Below are 24,263 nucleotides of genomic sequence, written 5' to 3' on the forward strand. Positions count from 1 at the left end.
CTCTACCTCTGCTGCCTGTCTGCCTACTTGTAATCTCTGCAAATAAATAAAATCTTAAAAAAATTTTTTTAATTAAAAGAAAATAAATTCTTTCAGCTCTTTGGGTGTTGAGATTAAGATTTTCTTTCTTAATTTGTAAAATGGGAATAATTCCCAAGGTTATTCTGAGGATTACGTCAAGGTGTATGTGAAAGCTCACAATAAATTATAAAGGGATAGACAAACACATGATATTATTAATTTTTATCTCAGTACGTTTACCCATTGGATGACAATAAAATGATTCTATGAGAGTCTTGGAAGAAAAAAGCTTTAGCTAACGATGTAAGTACTAAAAATATTCAACCCCAGAGGTACCACAGACATAGACTAATTTTTTCCATCTGTGCAGTTTAGGGTAGATTTGGCATACGCTCCATACCAGGCAAGAAAGAAACTATGGTTAGGCTGCTTTGAAAGTAAAGAAAAAAAAAAAAGCAGAAAAGGAAACTATTTCCTTTTATAAGCATGAATGTTAAAATAGGGAAAGCCCTCACCGAATAATTTACCCCTGAAGCAGGACTGTTGGAGCCATATCCTCACTTTCCCCACTCCCCACTTACGTTCTAATTAGTTCTCTCATACATCACGATTTATAGATTATGGTCACTTCCTCCTCACCGAGGAAAAACAACATAGATTACTCTTTATCAGTCATGGGTGACTCAGAGGTCAAAAGAGCAATTCTTTGTAGGGTACTCTCCCTAGATTAGTAGTATTGGAAGACCAGGGATTATTTAAAATATTAGGGCTTTGGGGCGCCTGGGTGGCTCAGTGGGTTGGGCCGCTGCCTTCGGCTCAGGTCATGATCTCAGGGTCCTGGTATCGAGTCCCACATCGGGCTCTCTGCTCAGCAGGGAGCCTGCTTCCTCCTCTCTCTCTCTGCCTGCCTCTCTGCCTACTTGTGATCTCTCTCTGTCAAATAAATAAATAAAATCTTAAAAAATAAAATATTAGGGCTTTGGGCGCTTGGGTGGCTCAGTGGGTTAAGCATCTGCCTTCGGCTCAGGTCATGATCTCAGGGTCCTGGGATTGACCCCCGCCCCCTCCGTCGGGCTCTCTGCTCAGCAGGGAGCCTGCCTCCCCCCTCTCTCCCTCTGCCTGCCTCTCTGTCTACTTGTGATTTCTGTCTATCAAATAAATAAATAAAATCTTTTAAAAAAGAAAAAAAAAGAAAAGAATAAAATAAAATATTATGGCTTTAAGATTAGGCCCCACCCAAGATGCCTCAACAGAGCCTGAGTTTGAGGTTGAGAAACTGACATGAGGAAAAAGATAGAGGAGCAAAAACAAACAAAAAAAAGCCATAGCGGGTGAGCTGATGAGTCACTGTCCCTTCCTTGAACTTTAGGAACGACAGGATGGAAGAGGGAAAAAAGAGGCGGTGCCCACTGCAGACCAGATGTTCCATGAAAGTCAAGAACTTCGGGGAACTTAATGAACTTCTTAGGGTAAAGGCAATAAATATAATTTCCATGGCTGAGTTGTTAATTGTATCCAGGAAAGGACACCAGGAGAACTAAGCTTGACTTCGCTTCATGCTCAGAGCGATCATCTTAAATCTCATCACTTTATTCTCTTGCTCAAAACCTTAATCACTCCACAGTGCTCCTGGAGTAAGTCTAAACCGAGCAATGGTGTAGACTATTCTTCACGACATCATCTCAACCTTCCTTGGTAGCTTCTTCTGTCAATTTCTTCTTCTTCTCCTCTTCCTCTTCCTCCTCCTCCTCCTTCGTTCCACACCCATGTGGAGCCCTGCATGGGGATTGAACTAACTACCCTGAGATCAAGATCTGAGCAGAGGGCGCCTGGGTGGCTCAGTGGGTTAAGCCGCTGCCTTTGGCTCAGGTCATGATCTCAGGGTCCTGGGATCGAGTCCCGCATCGGGCTCTCTGCTCAGCAGGGAGCCTGCTTCCCTCTCTCTCTGCCTGCCTCTCCATCTACTTGTGATTTCTCTCTGTCAAGTAAATAAATAAAAAAATCTTTAAAAAAAAAAAAAAAGATCTGAGCAGAGATCAAGAGTTGGACGCTTAACCGACTGAGCGACCCAGGTGCCCCCCCCTTGATTAATTCTTATCATATATCTTGGAACGTAGAGGGAACTACTTATAATTTACCAAATAAAGCCAGATACTTTTAAGTGCTGGTGCATTTGTTTATATATTCTCTCATCCCAGCTGGCAAACCCTTAACTGTACTTCAAAGCCTGGCAAAAGTATCATTTCTTGTCTGTAGCTTTCTCAACTCCCACTCTCTCCTACTACTCAGGATGATTGTTCTTTCATCTATGGTGTCATTGCACTCTGAGCATGTATCTGTTAAATCACTTACCCTGACGCATTAGGTAGATGCATCAGGTTTATCCTCTTCCCAACTCACTGCGTTCTCCAGGAACGCAAGTGTGAGCCCATCATTGTTCAATTCTTGGCACACCGTACAAACACAAGACAGATTTGTTGAACTGAATTAAAAATTAGAAGAGGGCAGAAATGGATTTTCTAGGCCTACGAATTATGCTAGGACTAGGAACTAGGACTAGGAACTATGTACTAATTCTTCATGTATGATTCTGCTTTTGGTCTTATCAGAGTGCATGTAACTTGCTTTTGTTAAGAAACAGTGTCAAAAATAAAAACCAGTGTCATGACTATGTTTCTTCAGATAAAACACTATTAATTCATTTATAGCTTAGAATTGCCCTTCCTATGACCCACTTAGCTAAAAGGTAGCTGAATAATTTGAAATATTCTCCAGCTGGAATGGGATTACGTTTGGGGTTTGCTTTCATCAGTGCACCCTCACCTTGTTTTTGCTCTTCAAAGAGCCCCCTTCAAAAGCAGGAACACAGTGGAAACTGGATGAACTCTGCCGAATTTCAAACTTGCCACTTTCTTTCTAGCATTAAACTTTTCTTCTCTAATTGAACAAGTTAACTTGTTTTTATATATATATATAAATTAATGTATATAATGTAGTATCAGTTTATTTTTTCACCTTGTTCCAAAAAATCCTTAAGAGAGGTTAAAGGAAAAAAAAAAAATCCAAATCCAAAACCAAGTTGTTCCACATCTGGTCCACATTCACCCACAGCATCCCAGGGCTGACCATTAGTCGGTGTGAAAGACATTCGGAAAAATTTTCCAAGTACTAGTAATAGCATTTCCTGAAGTTGGATGTTTGTTCACAGCAAAGGATTGTGTTGATGCCCACAGGTCGCTTCTACCTTATGACCCAGTATGAGTTTGTTCAACCTTGAAATCAGCCATGGAGGCCCCCTCCCAGGGTACATAACGAGGCCGTTGTTACCCAGCAGGCATTGCGGCTAAATAAAATTGTAGCTGACTCACGTCTGAAGGGGCATATGGGGTAGAGCATAAAGAGTAAGACCAGGAGTTCTGGAGTCAGTCTCTCTGTCTGTGTTTGAATCTGGCCACACCCCTGACTGGTGATGTGACCTTGGACAAGCTGTTTTAACTTCTCTATGCCTCAGCTGTGTCATCAATGAAAGCGGAATATTAAAATCTACCTTGTGGGTTTGTGGTGTGGGATAAGTGAATTAAATCTGTCAAGAGTTTAGAAGGGTGTCTGGTACATGGTGAGCACTCAGTGTTAGCTCTTGGGTTCTTTACTTTTCCATTTGGAGGTAAGAGAAGTGGGTACATTGAAAAATGAAAGGAAGGCTGGTATTTTTACAACAAAACTTTATTTACAGAAACGCAACTTAGACTGTTTTGGTATCGCTATTAACAAAATGCCTACAGCTGAGGTATTGCTAAAATCACAATCCAACACCATCCCTTTCTGTGTGGCTCTGAATGCAGCTTAAAACAAAAACAAAATTCTCTTTATAACATACAATGGCTTAAGAAAAGCCTTCTTTAGTTTTTTTCTATTTAAGAGTTGGAACAGAGACTGCTCATTTAAAATTTGCTATTTACAGAGAAAGTCCGAGAGAAGAGAATAATTTTAAGATGGAGGTTTAGTTGATCTGCTTTTATAACACAATAACCTTATGACTCTAGAAGAATGTAAATAATGTTGGTATACATACTGTTTACATACTGTTACATACTGTTGTGCCGAATTCATTTATCTAACATCGTGCTGAGGAATGAAGAGGATTTCTCCATAGATTTTCAACTTTCATCTTATTCTATTTGCTGATTCACAAAGTCTTGCTCTATTTTAAGGGGTTTTCACCAGTATAACACAGGAGAACCAGTATCTATGGAAACCTAACAGCTTGGTTCCTTTAAAAAAAATATGTATGCATGGTAATACCCATAGATATATGCTTGGTTGACATATACACATGAATATGTACGAACGCCCCTTATTCAAGAATGTAAAATTAAGAGTATCTGGTATCTAGTTGTAAGAAAAATTCCCCAAGATTGTGAGGTAGTTGAGTGACACATGTAATAATCTTTTCCAGTCTGAATTTAAGAATACACCTTTACTGCATGGAGAGTTGTATAGAGGAAGAGGAATCAATAGAAGAAAAGAATTACAGTGGCTCAAATTAAATTCAGGTAATGAGTCTGAGATAGTAAATAAATAAATCAACAGATGTCTCATTTTTCCCCCCAAAAGAGAAATCAGTAATAAATCCTTACTAATACTTCTAAAGTCAATCCATTAATATGTATTTTAAATAGGAAAAAGTCTGAATATTACACATGTCATTATCCCTCCCCTTCATCGAATCCAGTCCTCCGCTGAGATATCTAACGAGTCTTCGTCTGCGTTCTCCTCTATCTCTGGTAAGTTGCCCCACAGTAGGAAGTTTACACCTGAAAAGAAAAATCATAAAATTACTTAGTGCTGATTGCTATCACACCTCAGAACATGCTGTAGGAAACCTTATAGGTTAACATTCTTGTATGAAACCATAGTGTTAACAGTAAAAAGATATTAAAAAATATACCTCAGATTTAAAAAATTATCTAATATCATTCACCTAGGACATAAACATTTTTTAGGTCCTTTGAAGAAAGGGCTTGAATTCTAGAAACTTTGAATTCCAAAGGATCTTAAGAGTCCATTTTCTTAAACACTGCCCCCAGCTATATTATTGCATAATCACTCTACACTAATAATTTCCAAATCTATTTTAATGATTTTTAAGGATGGAGATCTCATAAGATTATTTTAGATCAAGTGTCTCTTTGGAGGGTCCAGGGAAAAGGCTTGAAATAAGTCTCTTCATTTCTTCAACCAGGATGGAAGTAGCTGGTGGCTTTTTCATGATTAAAAAGAAGCAAGGTTTTGAAGCCAGTTATCATCTGAACTGCAATCCTCACAACAGGTGGGTTTTGGTTTCGGGGGTATGAAGGTAGAACTTTGGGACCAGGTTGTAGCTGCCAACACAATAAACAAAACAACAATCTAGGGCGCCTGGGTGGCTCAGTGGGTTAAGCCGCTGCCTTCGGCTCAGGTCATGATCTCAGGGTCCTGGGATTGAGTCCCGCATCGGGCTCTCTGCTTGGCAGGGAGCCTGCTTCCTCCTCTCTCTCTCTCTGCCTGCCTCTCTGCCTACTTGTGATCTCTCTCTGTCAAATAAATAAATAAAATCTTTAAAAAAAAAACAACAACAATCTAAAGCCTCATAATGAAAGGACAGTCAGATTTCCTACTGAAGAACCTAACGTAGGTATGTAGTAAAATGACAGGAGCATGAGATGGTTTATTCTGGGCATGTACTCTATCATATAACTTGAAAGCCTAAATTGGGAAGAATACTATTATCAGTTGACTTCTAGGAGAGCCAATGGAGTCCAACAAGGAAATGGCCACACGGTAGAATGGAATGAGCCAGTATTTGGAGATTTGGTTTGGATCTAGTCACTGGTAGTAGCCACTACTACCAGGATACCATGGATGTTTTTGCTACCTCTACAACAAATATATGCAACTGCAGACAATATATATTACTTTTTGGGTGTATTTAAAATTTTTTATAGTGTGGCATTATCTGTATCCTTTCTAACTTGCTATTTTCATTTAACATTATGTTTTTGAGATTTACCTATATCCTTGTGTATAGATTTAGCTCATTTCTTTTTATTTCTGTATCCTGTTCTGTGAATTAAATGTGTATTTAGCAAATATATACATATATAGCAAATAGAGCGCATCTCTCATTGCTTCCTAACTTCCCATACTGCATAGGAATTCAAGGAGACATGTACAGTGAGGTGTACTGTTGCATTGTTGAAACAGTGGAAACAATCAACTGTCTCTCTTGGTTGAGATATTAGAATCTAATCAGGCAAGAAGTTAGCATCTCTTTCATGCTGGGGGGTGGATACAGATGTCTCTCATATTTTCTGTAATTTGTGTATGTGTGTTTGCGCTGTTTATAATAAAAAATATTTCCCCTCCAAGAATGAATGGCATTCTGCTTCTGGTAATATGGTGTTGATGAGATAACAAGATAATAAGGAATTACCAGGCCAAAACTTAAGGGATCGTTAGAACCCATAAGGGTAAATGAAGGCTGTAGTCAACTTGCCTTTGAGAACATTTGTCATTCCCAGGGAATTCGAACTGAGTTCTCTCAAGCATCCCCAGGAGAGCTTTGGGAAATCAGGTCAACATGTGAAGCCTAGTCTAGAACATAGACTTGGGGCCCTTTCAGTCTAAATATTCTAGAATTTCATAAAGCTTGTGTACGCACTCCTTTGATGCTGCTGATTCAGGTGATTCAAGGACAGTCCCAACATCATGAGGAACCCTGTTTTATACCAAGCCTCTAGAAGGTTTTACTTTAAATCACAATATTAGGGTTACAAAGGAGAAGTTTGATATTTCTGGAGTGAATACTCAAGAGACATGAGTAGCTTGGCACAATTGGTTCAAAGGAGAAAAAATAAACTAAGAGATTGGATCTGACAGAAGGAGCACCTTCCTTTCTCTGTTAAGGGAGGAAGGAAATCCTGTGATACATCTGTTCTCATGGATTAGATTCAATGCAAATGGAAGAATGCAGGGCTTTTATCTTTGAAAAATTGACCAATATTAAAAAGTAAATCAAAATGGAAAAATCTCCACCCTGTGTTTTGAATTCTGTGAAGCAGGAAAAATAGTATCAAAGCAGAAACTTCCTTTAATGTGTCCCATGATCAACACAAATATAAAACTGGAAGCCCAAGCTAGGAGCCCATATGGCAGGGGAATTCAGATAACTCCTTCCTCAAAAATGGCCCTCTTAACATCCCAGAGTCTGAAATTAAGACTTGCAAATGATGGGTTGAGAACTGCAATTGAACGCCAGGTGATTAAAAAAAAAAATCTGAGTCTATAAAAACCTAAGCATAATTGGTGGGTTTGAAGACCCTGAGAACCTAGCTTACAGTTCATGATCTTTAATCTGGGATGGCAAATCACCCTTAAGAAAAGAAATATGTTTTAGGTTGTGAAGAAGATTAAAACATACATCTAAAAATCTGAGAGTGTTAGTGCCAACCTGGATTGCTGAGTTCTTTATATTTGTTCTGCAAACTTTAGTTGCCACTAAAAAAATCCCACTCAGAGTCAACCTGGTCTGTTGTGTAAATAGATACCAGACAGAGAAAACTTGTGTCCTACAACAAAACCACATGGCTCTAGACAAGATAAAATGTATCATGTAAATATCCTTTAAGAATTGGTTGTATGCCGGCTCCTGGGTAGCTCAGTGGGTTAAAGCCTCTGCTTCAGCTTGGGTCATGACTCAGGGTCCTGGGATCGAGCCCCACATCGGGCTCTCTGCTCAGTGGGGAGCCTGCTTCCCCCTTTCTCTCTGCCCACCTCTCTGCCTTCTTGAGATCTCTCTCTGTCAAATAAATAAATAAAATCTTAAAAAAAAAAAAAAGAATTGGTTGTATGTTACCTAATTAGGACAACATACTGGTATTAAATATTTCCCTTTAATAATATTCCATCGTAATTTATTGCTATAGATGTCAAAATGTCTGTTTTTATCCTGGAGCAACATCACCAAATACAAGGATTACCCAGTCATCTTCCCTCCCACCTCCCCACTGTCCCAGCCTCCCCTCCCCGCTTTCTTACACACACACACACACACACACACGCACGCACAATTGACTATCAAATCTAAAATCTTCCAAAATTCTCTGGAGTTATAATATGTATCAAGGCAACATTTTAGTGCAACTAAAATATTAATTTAGGGGCACCTGGGTGGCTCAGTGGTTTAAGGCCTCTGCCTTAAATTTGCGGATCAAACCCCGCATTGGGCTCTCTGCTTGGCAGGGAGCCTGCTTCCCCCTCTCTCTCTGCCTACTTGTGAACTCTGTCTGTCAAATAAATAAATAAAATCTTTAAAAAATATATATATTAATTTAAAAAGATCTAGAAGAGGGGCGTCTGGGTGGCTCAGTCGTTAAGCTTCTGCCTTCGGCTCACGTCATGATCCCAGGGTCCTGGGATGGAGCCCCATATTGGGCTCCCTGCTCAGTGGAAGCTTGCTTCTGCCTCTCTCACTCCCCCTGCTTGTGTTCCCTCTCTCGCTGTGTCTCTCTCTGTCAAATAAATAAATAAAATCTAAAAAAAAAAACCAAAAAAACAAAACAAAAAAAAACCGAGAAGAGCCATGTTTGAGGCCTGATATACAATGATGACAATAGAAATGGCAATGAAGTTTGGCTAGTAGTTTCCCTAACTGAATGCTTGGGATCAAAGGACTCGAGTTTCACTCTTTCAACCCAGGTAAGAGGGTTTCAGAGGGAATCCTAAAACGATCTATTGGGAGTTTCACTCAGGTATTGATAGACAAATAAATGTTAGGGGAATTTCTAAGTCAGCTGTTTCTTACCGGTAGAGTCTAGTCTGTTAATATCATAAACTGCTTGGCTGTGAAACATCCAGAAGTGTCCGTTGTTGCAGGAAAGAAGGCAGGAACAACATGGAACGATCACATGATAACCTACAATGTTCCCACTGAGACAGAAAGTAAATACCAGTTAGATACTCCCTAATAACTGGCCATATAAGCATTTTATGTGCTAAAGTAAGTAGACAGACCATATGAAGACCTCATTTCCTCCTAACAACCTCCACTGCTAGGACCTTTGGGACAGGAGTCCCCCGGCAATGTTAAATTTGACAGTGCTACTGCCAAATGGGAAAATGGTCTTCCAGGTGAGTAAAACAATACTAACATATTCTCCATTTCTTTCCTGGGATTCCTTTAGGCATTCTCCTTAAGCTAGTTTCTAGATGCCAGGCCCTAGGGTCGTGATGTGCTCTGTAAAGCACCCACAGTTGATGTGTTATGCGGACATGAGACATGAGATCAACTCAGCTCTGTGGGTAAAAGGTTTTTGCTGGTCCCAGGACCGTGGCAGGTTGGGTTCTTCTATGTTCTAGTTCAGTGCCAGCACCTAAAAACTGTCTCAACAGATGGAGGAGTAGGAAGACAGCATGAGCCCCTGTAAACCAAACACAGGCTGGCTGCTCTAATTTTAGTTTTGGTGTTTTTGAAGGAATTCAGAAATAAAGCAAATCCATAGCTTCTTGAAAAAGTTGCAAAAGTTTTGACTGTCTTGTTCAAGAGTATCCATCTGATTATAAGTACCTCAGTTTCCACAGATATTTTTCTTCTATGTGGTCACTATTACATAGAGTGAATATAGAGGGAATGTCTTAGCTAGTGCTTAAAAAACATGACAACACAAGCTACTTATACCTTGGGTTGTAAAAATTCTTATTATAGCTTGTTCCCATCCTGGGAGATGTGGGAGTCAGTCATTTTTGTGAGGCCCTATAAAAAAAATACTATAAAAGGTACCAGCCTACCTAAAATATGGATTCTAATCATAATCTGCTTGAAAGGCAAACAAATGAAAGCAAGTTGTTCTTGGACCAGGACTGACAGTTATTTGTAAGACTATATTGCAAGAGTAAATTCTATGGCTTTAATCATCATCTATATTCATTCACTCATTCAGCTCATGTTTATTGAACATCTACTATGTGCCAAGTACTGTTGTAGGTACTGGGAATCCAACAGTAGACAAAGTCCTTATACTCACGGAACTAATATTCTAGTAGGGACACATCAGACCATTTTGCTCCCGTATTAAAACCTCTTCAGTGGTTTCCCATTGGCCAAAAATCAAAACAAAAAACCCCTTCATGGCAAGGTCTAGATCTGTGCTAATCCAAAATGTGGCTGTTAAGAACTTGAAGTTTGGCTAGACTGAATTGAAGTGTGTGTAAATAGAAAACATACACAAGATTTTAAAGACTATGAAGAAAAAAATAGAATGTAAAATATTGCATTAATAATTTTTTATGTTGGTTACATGTTGAAATAATATTTTGGTTATACTGGGTTAAATAGAACATACAACTTAAATTCATTTCCCTTGTTCCTTTTTTACTTTTTAAAATGTGGTTATTATTAGATTTTATTTATTCACTTATTATTTTTTAAAGAAGATTTTAAATTAGATATATGACTTGTAGATTTCTTTTTTTAACATTAAAGTTTTTTAATTTTATTAACATATAGTGTATTATTTGCTTCAGGGGTACAGGTCTGTGAATCATCAGTCTTACACAATTCACAGCATTCACCATAGCACATATCCTCCCCAATGTCCATAACCCAGCTACCCTTGTAGATTTCTATTGGATAGCGCTCATCTAGATTATCTGGATTCTGACTGTATCTCTAATTTACTCATACAACTCTTCCTTGATGTTCACAATGTCTTAGCCACTCGCCATTCTCTTCTTATTCCTTGAACATGTTAAGCTTCTTCTTGCCTTGGGTTCTCTACACTTGATGTTCCATCTGCCTAGAACATTTCCCCTTGGGGTCCTTCTCATCCTTTTGGATTCAACTCCAATGTTACCTTCTCATGAGAAGGCTTCCCTAAGCAAGCTTCCTCAAAGAGTTGTTGGTGTTTTTTTTTTTTTTTTTACCTCAAAGAGCTTTTACCTACTCCCCCAAACTCTACTATTCTCTATCATTTATTATAATAATTATATATATATAATATATATATAATATTATAATAATGATTTCCTTTGGAACACTTTCCACCCTATGATTTATTTTTTTTTTTAAGAAGTCTCCACACTCAGTGCAGGGCTTGAATTCACAACCCTGAGACCAAGAGTCGCATGCTCCACTGACTAAGCCAGCCGCGTACCCCAAACTTTATCTATCTATCTATCTATCTATCTACTTATTTATTTATTTAAAGGAGGCTCCACCTCCAACATGGGGTTTGAACTCACAACCCTGAGATCTAGAGTTGTGTGCTCTACTGACCGAGCCAGCTGGTATCCCTCATACTCTATTCAATATCTTATTTATTTAAATATCTGATTAACTGATTGTCTTCCCACTAGAATATAATGTCAGTGATTTTTGTCTATCTATTGCTGTGTTTCTAGCCCCCATATCAGTGGCTAGCACATAGTAGAACTTCAATAGATAGTTTGAATGAATGAAAGAATGAATTTAAATCATCATTAACACATAAGAATTTGAATTATTAGGATTATAATTTATAACCCAAACCCCATTTAAGTGTAAAAATAATCTCAGCTTTCTTCTCTCTAAAATGGGACTAATAATGCTCAAGTTTCCCTGCCTTTCAAAAAATAATAGTAATAGTTTTCATCTGTGTTATAATTCATGATCTAGGGGCGCCTGAGTGGCTCAGTGGGTTAAATCTCTACTTTTGGCTCAGCTCATGATCTCAGGGTCCTGGGATCGAGCCCTGCATCGGGTTTTCTGCTCAGCAGGGAGCCTGCACCCCTTCCGCCCGCCTTCTGCTCTGCCTACTCGTGATCTCTCTCTCTCTGTCAAATGAATAAATAAAATCTTTAAAAGAAATAATTTATGACCTATTAAGCCTTTTAACATTCATAACACTCCATAACGTAAACACAAAAGATATTTAAATTTCTATCTTCTTAAGTTAGAAGATAGTTTCTGTCTTCTAAAGATATAAATTAGACAAGGAAACAGAGGTTCAGGGGTTTCGATGTTTAAGGAGTTTACGTGAGATCACATTGAGAGTAAGTGTAGGACCAGAGCTCAAACCTGATTTGTTATGATTGTAACTGTGTTTTTCCCTCCTAAACTATCTTGCTTTTTTCTGAAAATGGAACCAGAGATTTGTCAATGTACTCTGAAAAATGATAAAATCATATACAAATGTGCCACAAGACCCTTCTAAAAAATTATTCTAAATAACAAATGGGTTTTCAATGGCTCATTGCATGGGTTATAACCAGTGCTTGATGCGGTCCACTGAAGCTTTCTCTGTGTTGTGGTGTTAACATCCATCTTCCAAATTCAGGGCTATCTAGAATCTTGCCAAAAATTACCATTTTAAGCATGCGATGTCCTTCAGTTTACATTTGCAGATTTCAGTGAAATAGCATCTTCCAATGAAGTCCACTGCACTGGAGAGAGAAACGTGCAGAAATAGTCAAGGTACGTTGAAAAAGATTGCTGTAAAAAATGCACATAATGTAAAATTTACCAATTTAGTCATTTTTTTAAGTGTACAGTTCCGAAGTGTTAAGTGTTGAGCAATGTTCTTCATTGTTGAGCAATGAACCTCCAGGCCATTTTCATATTGCAAAACTGAAACTCTCTACCCATTAAACAACTCCCCATTTCCCTCTGCAACCACCATCTACTTTCTGTTTCTATGAATCTATTTTATATAGCACATATAAGTGAAAGCACACAGTATTTGTCTTTTCGTGACTGGCTGATTCCATTTAGCATAATGTTCTCAAGGTCCATCCATGCTGTAGCAAGCAGCGGGATAGCCCTCCTTAATAAGGCTGAATAATACTATACTGTATGCATATACCACATTTTATTCATTCATCTGTTGATGAACATTTAGCATTTTTGTTTCCATCTCTCCATTACTGTGAATTATACTGTTGAGAACATGTGCATGCAAATATACCTTTTAAATCCTGCAATGAATTTTTTGGGATAGATATAACTAAATATAAGCACACACTCAGATATATACACACACCCAGAAGTGGGATTCCTGGATCATATGGTAATTCTATTTTCAGTTTCTCAGGAACTTCCATGCAATTTTCCATAGCAGCAGCACTATTCTATGTTCCTACCAGTGGTGCACAAGGGTTCCAATTTTTTCATATCCTTATCATTAAGTTACTTTTGCTTGTGATTTTGCATGAATTTTGTAGGCCCAAAGAGCTGAAAGAAACTCTGGAGTAGAACAATAGTAGATTTTAGGGGCACCTGGGTGGCTCAGTGGGTTAAAGCCTCTGCCTTCGGCTCAGGTCATGATCCCAGGGTCCCCGAGATCAAGCCCCACATCAGGCTCTCTGCTCAGCAGGGAGCCTGCTTCCTCCTCTCTCTGCCTGCCTCTCTGCCCGCTTGTGATCTGTCTGTCAAATAAATAAATAAAATACTTAAAAAAAAAAAAAGAATAATAGTATATTTTGTAAGAGTCAGTTAATACTTGTGAGCTTACATAAATACAACAAAACTTTCATTTTAAAAAATCTCATGTGTTCATTAATCATACATATCTTAGCATGTTAATCCATTACAGTCATAAACCCTTCAAGAAGAGCAGACAATAGAAAAAAACCTGGTTCCATTCTCAACTCTGGTTTTACCTCTAACAGTTCACATACCTGAGCCCTCATCTTACTGTTTACTACAGCCATTGCAAAGATGAATGGGTTAATATCTTAAATTTGTGTGCATCTGTGTGGATGCACTACAAAAAGGAAAAGCACTAGACAACAACTCATAGGATGTATGCAATAGTAGGTTCTAGATTTATTGTCTAGTTCTTTTTCTTTTTGCAACACACACACACACACACACACACACACACACACACGTATTCAAACTAGTAACCCAAATATCTTTGTATGACTACACTTAAACCACCTCAGAAAAGATTTCAAGAAAGGAAGAGTTTTACAGCTTGGAGTACGTTTTTTAAATGTTCAAGTTTCTATCATTGAAAAGTTCATTTTAAAGTGTTACGATTATTGGCCTGCTTCCTCTGGGTCTGTGTCCAAAGAATAGCTGTTTACCTGTATTTTGGATAATTACTCTTTCACTTTAATGATAAAGACCCAAATTTTGAAAATTATGTAAGGGCATATATATATGCTGACTATGGAAAGAGAAAGTACCTTTTAGAGCCCGAAATGGTACATTTGAGTCAAATAAAATCGCTATTCATCCAAATAGGTAGCAAATTCTTAAGGACTCTACCAACAAAAGTGGGTAGTGTCCGAAAACAGAATTTAAGAGGACTTAATTATGCAAATGGATAGTATCTGAAACAGTGAACAAGGATTGTTTCAGGGCGAAGTCTCTATTTCATCTCATACAAATTTATTTCTCGCTCACCAGGAGAGAGATTTTTGAGAAAAGAACACTGACTCACACGGACAATGAATCTGAATCAGCCTGCCAATTGCAAATAATGGCAGAAAATTATGAACATTTTTTGGCCTAAAACCTTATGGATAAAAATGAAAAACCTAGTGGCCTCTTCTTTCTCACAGTACGGAATATCTTGCCAGACTTTACCTAGAGTCTACGGTCTAAGTCCTGGCCTGGATCCAGTGAGATTAGGATGGTTGGGCAGGGCACAGCGCCAGGGATTCAGGTTCAGGGATGTGGTCACATGACTGTCATTGAACGAGAAGCATGACATCAGGACTGACCACTCTGGCTAAACCACAGACTTTGTCCAGACAGTCTGCCCACTTAGTTATACTCCAAAGGGATCATCAGACTCTTGGGAGTGGCTGGAACACCAAAATGATAACCTCCTTGTTGACTCCCCGAGGTCCAAACCATACACTTTTCCCATTTAGTTAAAGGCTACCGTTGCCCGCCACTAGCATGACTTACTTGGTAGGAGGGATGTCTGTAGAGAAAAGGTCTATTTCAGTATCAGCCAGCAAAACAGCCTTCATTCCCCTAGAGCTGAGCACTTGTTTACAGAATTTGCAACACAGGATGGACACGCACCGGTCCTTGAAACTACAGGTGCTGGTAGACATGGCGTCCCGGGAAGGATGCGGGGTGGGATTTTGAAAGAGGAGAGACAAGAGCAGCCCCTTTGCTCGTTTGATTCCCCCGGGGTCGACAATTAGATCGCGAGGTCTAGAGCTCTTCTAAGCTTCTAGTTGGGAAGGAAATGAGTTCTTTTCTGTTTCCCGTGGGAAGGTGAAAAGTAATATTTATTGAGGAGGCGCTCGGGGAAGGGAGTGGGGTTTGAAGCTGGGGAGGCGCGAGCTGCAAGGGGCCTCGGGAACTTCTCTACGGCCGGCTCCCCAGCCGCGAGGCTAAAAGGCTCCTCCACGCTTCAGCCCCCGCCCCTTGGAGCAATTCCCTAAGCTTTCCCCAGCCGCGCCTTCCGGAGAAAGCTCCCCTCCTAAGCCCCTCCCTCGGAGCTCTCCAAGTCCTCCTGCTCGGACCGCCGGCCAAGCGTCCCTGCTACCCACGCCTCGTCTTTGGAAGTCCTTCTCCTCTTCCCAGGATCCAGAAATCCCCTCAGCTTTTCCCAGGACCCCTGGTTGTCCTCAGTCCTCCCGGGAGCCTCCCCCGCTCTGCTCGCTCGCGAGCTCCCGCTTCTCTTCTCTCCAGGCAGCCCCCAGCCCTCAGCGTGCAGACGGGCTCTCGCGCCGTTTCTCTCGGTCCCCAGTCCCTCAGCTCTGCCTCGCGCCCCCCGCGGTCCCCTTAGGTCTCCCTCCGGGCGGCCGCTCCGGAGCGCGCGGTGGGGTTGGCGGGACGGGGCAGAGATCGCTTTGGGGGCTCAGCCGGCGTTGGGGTCTCTGTCACCGAACGCGTCGTTTTTTTGCTCCTTCTTCCGCTCTCTCTGCCTTTCCAACCGGCTGTCAGTTTGAATTGCCGGCGCCGCGCACCGATTGGGAGAACCAGAGTTCGCCCGCGTCCCGCATTGGAAGGCTCGGGAGCCTTCCCCTGCTGAGCTCTTAGTGGCTTGGAGACCGTACGCCCCGCCTCAGTAACGGTGCCGAGATCTGTTCAGCTTTCTGGTTGGTGGAGTTTGGCTCCGCCTCCGCTCTCATTGGCCGGTCCCTGGAGGCTTGGGCAAATCCTACTCCTGCCCCAGTGAAAGCGTCAAGGCACGCCCTTCGCGCTTCTTATTGGAAGATTTTCTACAGTCCCCGCCAGACTCTACTCTCTATTGGCTAAAATTCTCCGCAACGCCCCTCTTTTCTACCCCGGTCCAATTGGTCGTGCTTTCTCTCAAGAGTTTGTGTTTGGCTGTTAGTTCCATTTTAACCCCGCCCACTAATTCTACTTTAGGGTTAGGCAACCCTGGGAGGAGCTTACTTTGTGACCACGCCTCGGTGGTGCTAGTCACACCTCCGAGTTTCGCCAGCTCCTCCTCCTCATTCCTGTCCTCTCGGGATCAGCTATTCCTATTGGCTGTGGGCCCCATCGGTCGATAGACTACGGGCTGTGATTGGTAAGGGGGTGGGCTCTGCTTCCCGGCGGGGTCCTGCGGAGTTGGCGGAGGCTCCTCAGGGGACTAGGGGACCGATCTGCGTAGAAGCGGGTGGCGGGGAAGAGGGGTGGAGATCTCTGAGTGGGAAGCGGAGCCGGGGGCCCGGGACCCGTCGCGTCAGAGCCAGGTAAAGGCTCCTTCCCTCTCCCCTTTCCTCTTCCCGGCCGCCGGAGCCCTGTCTGAACAAACTCCGGCAGGGGCGGGAAGGAGAGGGCGCGGATGCTGCTTGCGGCATCGCCTAGCAGTGCCGCCCGGAATCCTTCAGACCCCCTCCCCCCCGACCCTCTCCAAAGCTTCCAGTACAGCCCATAATACTTCTCAAGACTGCATCTCTCTCTGCCGTTCACCGCACAGCCTGGGACTCTGCCCTGGGACTCTGCCGCCGCGAAGCCCTCGCCCAGCCCCCTCCCCAAGTCCTCTTCACACGGGCACCCTTGGTCCACTTTTGGGTAACCGTCGCTGGCATCACCCGTTACCATCGGCTACCGTCTTCCCCTGTCTCCAAGCCCTGGTAGACAGCCGGGTTACAGCCCAGGACCCAGGATAGTTGTTCGCCCTGCTTCCGGGGCTCTTGCCCTGTCCCAGTCCCCGGCCCGCCTGGAATGGCTCCTTTTATGCACCCCCGTTCCTAGACTCATAGCGGGTCCCCCAAGTTGCTAACATCCTTACGCACCATGTAACATCGTGGCCCGCGGCAGTCTCCTCACCCCCACTCCCTCCCTAGGTAATCTTCCCTGTGCCCTCTCTCTCCACCTCCCAAGCGCGTGCGGAGGCTCCAGTTATCCCCGGCTCCCGTGCAGCCTCTGGACCCCACCTCACATCCCCCTCCCCGCTTCCTGCCCGCCTGAACCACCACGCCGCCTGGGCTCCCTCTTCCTCCCGGCGCGGGAAGTGGGAGACACCGGCGGGAGCCCGCCCCCCTCACCCCCCAGCGGCCTCCTGACAAGGAGAGGGTAAGGGGCGACCAGGGAGGGAGGGTAGTCGCGGCGGCATGGTGGGGAGCGAGACGCCCGACTCTGCGCTCCGGCTGCTTCCCTCCCGCCTCCCGGGCCTGGGCCGGGGCGGGATTTCCTCCGGCACCTCCCGGTGCGAGGAGTCGGGACTGCGACCCTCCCGACCTCTCCTCCCCCAGCCAGGGTCTGGGTGCGGTATCGAGATACCGTGGGCATGGGTGACAAAAAAATATCTGGGGTGGTATTTAAGAGTCACTCTGGTCCCCGGCTTGGGGGAGGCGGTGGCTGCCTTCCGTCCCCCGCCCCCGGGTTTTCCCGACTCCGACCCTAGCCTCTAACCCGTTTCCTGCTTCTGTCGACCACATTGTTTTCCTGGATGTGCCCCGTGCCGAGCAGGCTTTTTCCTGCAGGTCTCCCCCCACCCCCGCAAACATTTTGCTGCCAAGAGAAGCTAGTAACCAAAAACAAAACAACTGGGAGGAGGGGCGGGAGGGGAAGAAAAGTTGTGCCCGGGTGGCTTGTCCCTCCCTGGCTTTGATCCCTTTTGAGGTCCAGGGAGTTGCCCCAGCCGGGGGTCAGGGGCCGCGTCGGAGCCACTGCCGAGAGTGCTGCTTTCGGCTGGCAGCTGCCCAGTGCTGGCGGGGCTCGGAGGCCGCCGAGGTGCCGCAGTCCCCGCCCGGAGCCCCGCGTTCCCGCCGCAGTCCCCACCCGAAGCCCGCGCAGGCGGCTGCTCCAAAGTGTTTTCTTCCAGCCTTAAAACAAAATCCGGAGGGAGCTTCCTTCCTCCGCACCTCGCCGCGCCGGGCTTTGTGGGCCGGGCGGTGTTTGGCCGAGATGAATGGGCCCTGGCCGGGCTTGGAACGACGTCCCCTACCCCACCCCCGCCGCGATTAGGATCTACGCTGGGGCTGATCGCCCCCTCCCCTTTTCCTTGCATTTACAGGCAAGTGAACCGGAGCAAACGACTTCCGATCCAGTCTGCGCTGCTGCGGCTCCCGTTTGGGATTTGATTTGCAGCATCTTCGAGCCTGTGCAACAAAAAAACCGCGAAGCACGCCCAGCCCTCCCCGGCACCCTGTTACGCACCCACTCCCTCCCGGGGACACAGCTGGGCGCGTCCACACCCCCGCACCCCCCACACCATGTTGTACGGAAGGACTTCCACTCCCTGCCTCTGTCGTTGATGTCAGACCCCAGGCCAGCCTCCGGGCGCTGCAGTTCTCCCGGCTAATGCTGAGGCTGCGGCTCCGGCTCTAGCACAGGAACCAGCCGCAGCTGCCGCGCCCGGCCCCAGCGTCCACCGTCTGCATGTGCCCGCCGTAGCCTTCTGCCCAGCCCGCAACCCGCGCTCCCCGGAGCGCTGGAGACCACCGCGGGGGGCCCCTTCTGCCCTTGGGAGAAGCGGTGTTGGAGGTATTGATCTCGGTGGTTGGATTTTTCTCGTGGATCTATCAGTTCACAATTTGAATTTGGAAGAAAGAAGGAAAACATGACGTCTCCGGCCAAATTCAAAAAGGATAAGGAGATCATAGCAGAGTACGATACTCAGGTCAAAGGTAAGGGCTTTGAAAAATAGCATAATGCATATGTTCTGTGGGCCATTGAGGCTTGCATTTCCATCCTGATTTGCAGGCTGTTCATTTCTTTGGGTGGAGCAGGTGGGGACAGGCTGAGCCCAGAGGTGGTTTCATAGGTGGGTTTGAGCCTCCGAGGGATGGACTGTGCCAGGGGCCACAGGCTCTGGAAAGGAATTTTTAGAGTGGGCTTTAGGTTTGCTCCTGGAGGGCTGGCCCTGATTTTGGCAGCCCTATCCCCCAAGCCTAGATCGGGTGGGGGGAGGGGCAAGAGGTTCTTGGAGAGAGAAAGGCTGCAGTTTGCCTCTGGGTCTCTGGGTCAGGTTTCCTTGAAGGACAACTGGAATCTGACAGGTGTTTGGGAATTTATTTCTGAGGTTGAAGAGGAGTGCAGGTAGAGAAAGGCAACCTTGAGAAGGTGTACTATTTGGGGAGACCCAGGAGAGGCAGGGGTTTTTTTTTTTTTTTTTTTTCCTGATGCACTATATCAAAAGGTGACATTTGCTGTGGCATCGGTTGCAGAAAGTCTCCAGCCACCTTGGGTGCTCCTTGTACCCGCCAGGTCTCCGGTTGCCTTGCATTCTGTCCGAGATGAGAGGACAGAAAGAATAAGGTCATTTCACACCCTGTCTCCGCCCTCACCTAAACATGAATGGAGTTGGCATGTTAGGGTTGCTGGGTGGTGCTGATTCTGGAGAATGGGAAGACATAATTGTTTAACCCTTCTGGGTTGTCACCCTCTGCTCCAGAATGCGTGCTTGTTAAAGGACCACTTCCCTCTGCAAAAATGCGAAGGGTAAAGCAGAAAGTGGACCCAGAGAAACCAGCTGAGCTGTCTGCAGGTTTAGTTGACTACCTGACTTGGTGCATGAATCCGAGCCCCTTCCCAGACAACCTTTTTTTAACCAGTCAATCCCACAGGAGGGGTTCCCGCCTGTTACAGAGCCCCAGGATGTGTTTGTGCAAGGCACTGTCCCTTCCTGGCCAGCTACTGGGAAGAGCCATGTGCTCCAGCCCATTGAGACTTCAGCTGGGGAGTGGGAGAGGTGGGTGGCCTTGAATGTTACACCACATGGTTGGAGCTCTGGGTTTTCCTTTGTTTCAGAGTACAGAGGGAGGGGCCCCTCCTTCTTTCCCTGCACCAATGCAAGGAGACCTTTTCCTATCATAGAGGACTTGGGAAGGGCCATGTCTCCCTTCTAATGATTGCCCGGGGTGGGGATAGTGTAGAGCTTGACATGGGCAGCTGCCTTATCTCTTGGAAGGTTGGAATGTAGTTTGAAGTCCCCATTTTGCCTGTAGGGTCTTTTTAATGTCTTCAGCTTGGTCATTGCTGGAGGTGCCCTGAGGGGCCTTCTATCCACTTGGCTGCAGATATTGGTGGGTTTATTACAGAGATGGGGGAGTTGATTGATTGATGGCTTCAGTTGAACAGGGATTGGGAAAGGTGTGGTTGTGAGTTATAATTGAGGTCTTGGCCTCTTGTCACTGTTCATAATCTGGGCCCGTTTTTGTAAACAATAGGCCACTGGCCTCTGTGTCCTGTCCAGATGACTGTATTCTGCTCCTGGAGTCCCCTTGCCATTTTAACCAGATATGTCACTCTATTTTTTTTTTTACATATCCTATTCTTAACTGTTGCCATAGGGAGCGTTAATAACTTTGACTTTCCCAGATTTCTCTCGAGAAGCACGCTATTTGACTAAGGTGCAAAGTGATTTTACACATTTATTTTTCAGAAGGTTCAGGGCTGATAGGTGTTAATAGAACCTTGTCTGCTGATTCCTATTGGTGAAAGATTTCTCACGAGTGTCTCAAAATTGAACAGTTGTGTATTTACAAACATTGCTCATTGAGATGATGTAATGCAGTTGGCTATTTGGGGTTTCTCTTCAACCTTGCCGCAAGCAGGAGGCTGTTTTGCTCTGCTCTGACATTTTCCATTGACACTCTTCAGAATCATAGAATTTTATAGGTGGCCGAGCATGATGTCTTACCCAGAGAAGGTGCCTGATAAAAAACTGATTTAAATGATTTAGTCCCTCATTTGATAGCGGAGGAGAGTACAGAGAAATTGAGAGGCTTGTCCAAGGTCACACAGCTAGGTGGTGGTAGTTGAAATGAGAAGGAGGTGACCGACTTCCCATTCTCTGCTTTATTCTATTCCTATGTACAATGAAACATCATCTGACCAGAACAGGAAACAAGAAATCCTTAAGAAGCCCAAATCTGTCAATGAATAATAGTAGTAGTGATAATAGTAATGGGTTACATTTTGGATGCCCATGATGTTCGAGCCTGTCTGAAGTGCTTTAATATATAAGTTGTCTTGTTTAATTCCCACATCAACCGGGAAGGTAGATACTATTTTACCCTCATTCACTGCATGAAGAAACAGGCTTAGAGAGGGTGAGAAACCTTCCCAAGGTCACACAGCTAAACCCTGCCAACTTGACTCCATTGCTCTATTCGTCAGCTCTTTATTTAGTGCCTTCTGTGTGTTCCAGGGACTGGCCATAGAGCAGTGAACAAGACAAAGACCCCCTCCCTTACGGAGCTAACATTCTAGAACCCAAGTTCTTCGTGGAAGAGCATCGAAATCGGAGACAAAGGACCCGGGTTCTAGGTTGGCTCTGCTCTCCCACTAGGTAGAAGCCGTCGGTCAGAATTCCGACTTTCAGGTTTTTCTGTGTTACACAGGAGTGGTACTGCTGCTCATCTTCTCTCCCAGATGCCAAGATAAAAAAGAAAATTGCTCTTTTGGTCTGGTGGCTGAGAGCACTGGTTTTTGAGTCGAAGGGACCGAGATTTCAAATCTTGGTTCAGTTGCTCTTTGGGCAAGTTCTGTGACTTGTCTGAGCCTTAGTTTCCTCTCCGGAAAATAAGCAAAATCCCGTGCATTTCCTATGGCAGGTGTTAGGAGTCAGTGGGATGGTGTAAGAAAAACCTTGAGCGTGGTGTGTGCTCACTAGTAGCGCGGGCTACCCCCCTGTTAGTGGGCCTCGCTTCCTGCTGCACTGGGCTAACCGGAAGGCCACACTGCCCATTCACCCCCAAAGTGCCAGCGGTTCCATGGGGGGACACAAGTCTGGGAATGAAACTTGAGTTCTAGTTTAGGTTCCTCCAGTCGTGGTGAAAGGTATCTTAAACCCTGTAGACCTCAGTTTCCCTTTGTGAACAGGTAGACTAATTGTTGGCCGCCGTTGCCTTATATTCTCTGACCTCCTGGGTTTTGCCTTTTTTGGTCAGAAACGGTTTGAATCCAGTGAACTCGAAATGGACTCTGTGGGACCTCGTCTACCTGTGGCTTTTGCCTCCCTTTCAACCACCTGCTTGCATGTGCCCCGAAGGGCTTCTGAGGCTGCAGCCCCAACCCTCCCCCAGCCGGCGTTTATGAGGGGCGTGCCTCCTTAGTCAGCCTGCCCTGTAGCCGCCTTCTTCAAAACCATCATTGTTTCTGGTTTGTGGGTGTTCAGATTCCTTTGAAAGTTCATGCCTCTCAATGTCTGACTCGAAAGCAATAATATTCTTAATGCTTTTACATCGCGCTTTCCAATTAATGAAACGCTTTCATACATATGAATGTGTGGAAATTCTCGACAACCCTGGTCAGGTTCACGGTCATAACCGGAGGCCTTTTGGCCTGTAGCCTGTTGGCTTCTTTCAAGACTGGAGCAGCACAAGGTGGTAGAGCGCAAGGCCTGGTTATTGGCGGCGGTTTCCCATCCCTGCGGGGTCTCCCGGCTCGCTGTCGACCTCTCCTTATTCAGGACCCCTTTGCTTTACCCTCCCATACCTTGAGTTTTTCTAGTGGCCCAGAAAGCTTGAGATTGACAGTTAGTGCACATATTCCAGGAGGAATCCTCTGAAACAGAGTGACACTGTGTGCTGAGCAAATTTTCTTTCTTGAGAACATTGGGGGGCTTGTCCTTTTTTTTTTTTTTTTTTTTTTTAAATGTCTTAGAAGGGCAATATGTGCACAGCCCAGAGCTGAGAAGTGAAATTCTGTAATTTCCATCTGGAGCATTTTGATAGAAAAGCCTCAGGCCTCCGCCTGGAACAATTTAACCCTTTTAGGACCCTTTCCGAGCAGGAGATGAAATTTCAAACTCAAACTCCGCACACATTGTGTGTGCACACGCACACTTGGGAATGTGGATTGCTGGTATTTAAACAAGCTCGTTCCCCTGGGAGGCCGGAGCGCTTCTTCACTCGTGCCAACAAAGGTCTTCTCCGAAGCCTCTTTCCTCCCAGCCCCCACTCCCCAAGGGAGCTTTAAATATAATCAGTTTGTGAAAAGCTGCAGTAAAACATCTCCTTGGAATCCCCAAGCAGATGCTATCATCTTCCTGCGAGATGATGGAAGGTTTCTCTTCCCTTGCTCAGGGAAAATAGGACTCTGCTGTCAGCCGAGCTTCTGGAAGGAAAGGAGGCTCTGGGAAGACCGGGAGGAAGGTGGTGGGCGAGGAGCTGGGGATGCCGTGTGCTGTGCGAAGCAGCAGCGTCAGGAGAGTGTCTGCGACGAGCTTTTTTGCAATTTCAGGCCTCCTCTTAGGGCTCGGGAACAGAAATGCCTTCGGAGAAGCCCAACTGGTGGTTATGACCACAAGGTCATGAACCGTCCAGGTTGAAGGCCAGGATGAGGCCCAATCATTTCTCTGCTATGAGGTTTACACAGTGGGACCTGGCCCTGATCCGTAGGGTCCACACCCTCTTAAATCAGCAGGTGCCCCGCTCCTGACTCACATGCTCCTCATTGTTCCCTCCCGATAAACACGGGCTGCCCCGGGTACCTGTAGAGCCCTTCTTCCAGAAGAGACCTTTTCTGCACGGGAATTGTGCCTACCTGCCACCCTAGGCCTCCGAGGGCTTTGTTAGGAAAGTATTAGGTCATGTGGCAGGTAAAAAGAAGTCAACGTGTAGATCTCTACTGGTAATAAAATGCAAGTAAACAGTGTCAGCTTTCAGACCTGGCCTTTGAGGGGATCTCAGAAAGTTACCTCAGAAGTTGTTTGATTGAAATAGCAAGGGGTGGGGTGCCTGGGTGGCTCAGTGGGTTAAAGCCTTTGCCTTCGGCTCGGGTCATGATCGCAGGGTCCTGGGATCGAGCCCCGCATCGGGCTCTCTGCTCAGCAGGGAGCCTACTCCCTCCTCTCTCT

General features: G+C 44.8%; 2 protein-coding genes across 11 annotated transcripts in view; one reads left to right on the forward strand and one right to left on the reverse strand.

The window, feature by feature from the left end:
* Positions 1-3,726: 3,726 nt before the first annotated feature.
* On the reverse strand, positions 3,727-16,515 carry FAM72A (family with sequence similarity 72 member A). Its single transcript, XM_032318991.1, has 4 exons — positions 14,954-16,515; positions 12,400-12,477; positions 8,864-8,988; positions 3,727-4,835 (listed from the first exon to the last, which is right to left on the reverse strand). The coding sequence occupies exons 1-4, from the start codon at positions 15,103-15,105 to the stop codon at positions 4,741-4,743; spliced, it is 450 nt and encodes a 149-aa protein (XP_032174882.1). The 5' UTR covers positions 15,106-16,515; the 3' UTR covers positions 3,727-4,740.
* A 33-nt stretch (positions 16,516-16,548) lies between these two features.
* Positions 16,549-24,263, forward strand: part of SRGAP2 (SLIT-ROBO Rho GTPase activating protein 2) — a 230,546-nt gene continuing 222,831 nt past the window's right edge. For 7 of the 10 annotated variants that reach the window (XM_032318979.1, XM_032318982.1, XM_032318980.1 and 4 more), the window contains exons 1-2: positions 16,549-16,704; positions 18,474-19,086. In XM_032318979.1, coding sequence (XP_032174870.1) covers positions 19,020-19,086 — 67 coding nt within the window. In that variant the 5' untranslated portion in view covers positions 16,549-16,704; positions 18,474-19,019. The remainder of the gene's footprint in view (positions 16,705-18,473; positions 19,087-24,263) is intronic. The other 3 variants (XM_032318988.1, XM_032318989.1, XM_032318987.1) reach the window with 1 other exon arrangement.

This window comes from Mustela erminea, chromosome 17 (genome assembly GCF_009829155.1).
Source record: "Mustela erminea isolate mMusErm1 chromosome 17, mMusErm1.Pri, whole genome shotgun sequence".
NCBI lineage: Eukaryota > Metazoa > Chordata > Mammalia > Carnivora > Mustelidae > Mustela > Mustela erminea.

Excerpts from the sequence above, each read along its gene's own strand:
- FAM72A (XM_032318991.1), bottom strand. The coding sequence starts at position 15,105 with ATGTCTACCAGCACCTGTAGTTTCAAGGACCGGTGCGTGTCCATCCTG. Across the intron at positions 12,478-14,953 it reads ACAGACATCCCTCCTACCAA|TGCAGTGGACTTCATTGGAA; the intron begins GTAAGTCATGCT and ends TTCTCTCTCCAG. Across the intron at positions 8,989-12,399 it reads GACATCGCATGCTTAAAATG|TGGGAACATTGTAGGTTATC; the intron begins GTAATTTTTGGC and ends TTTCTGTCTCAG.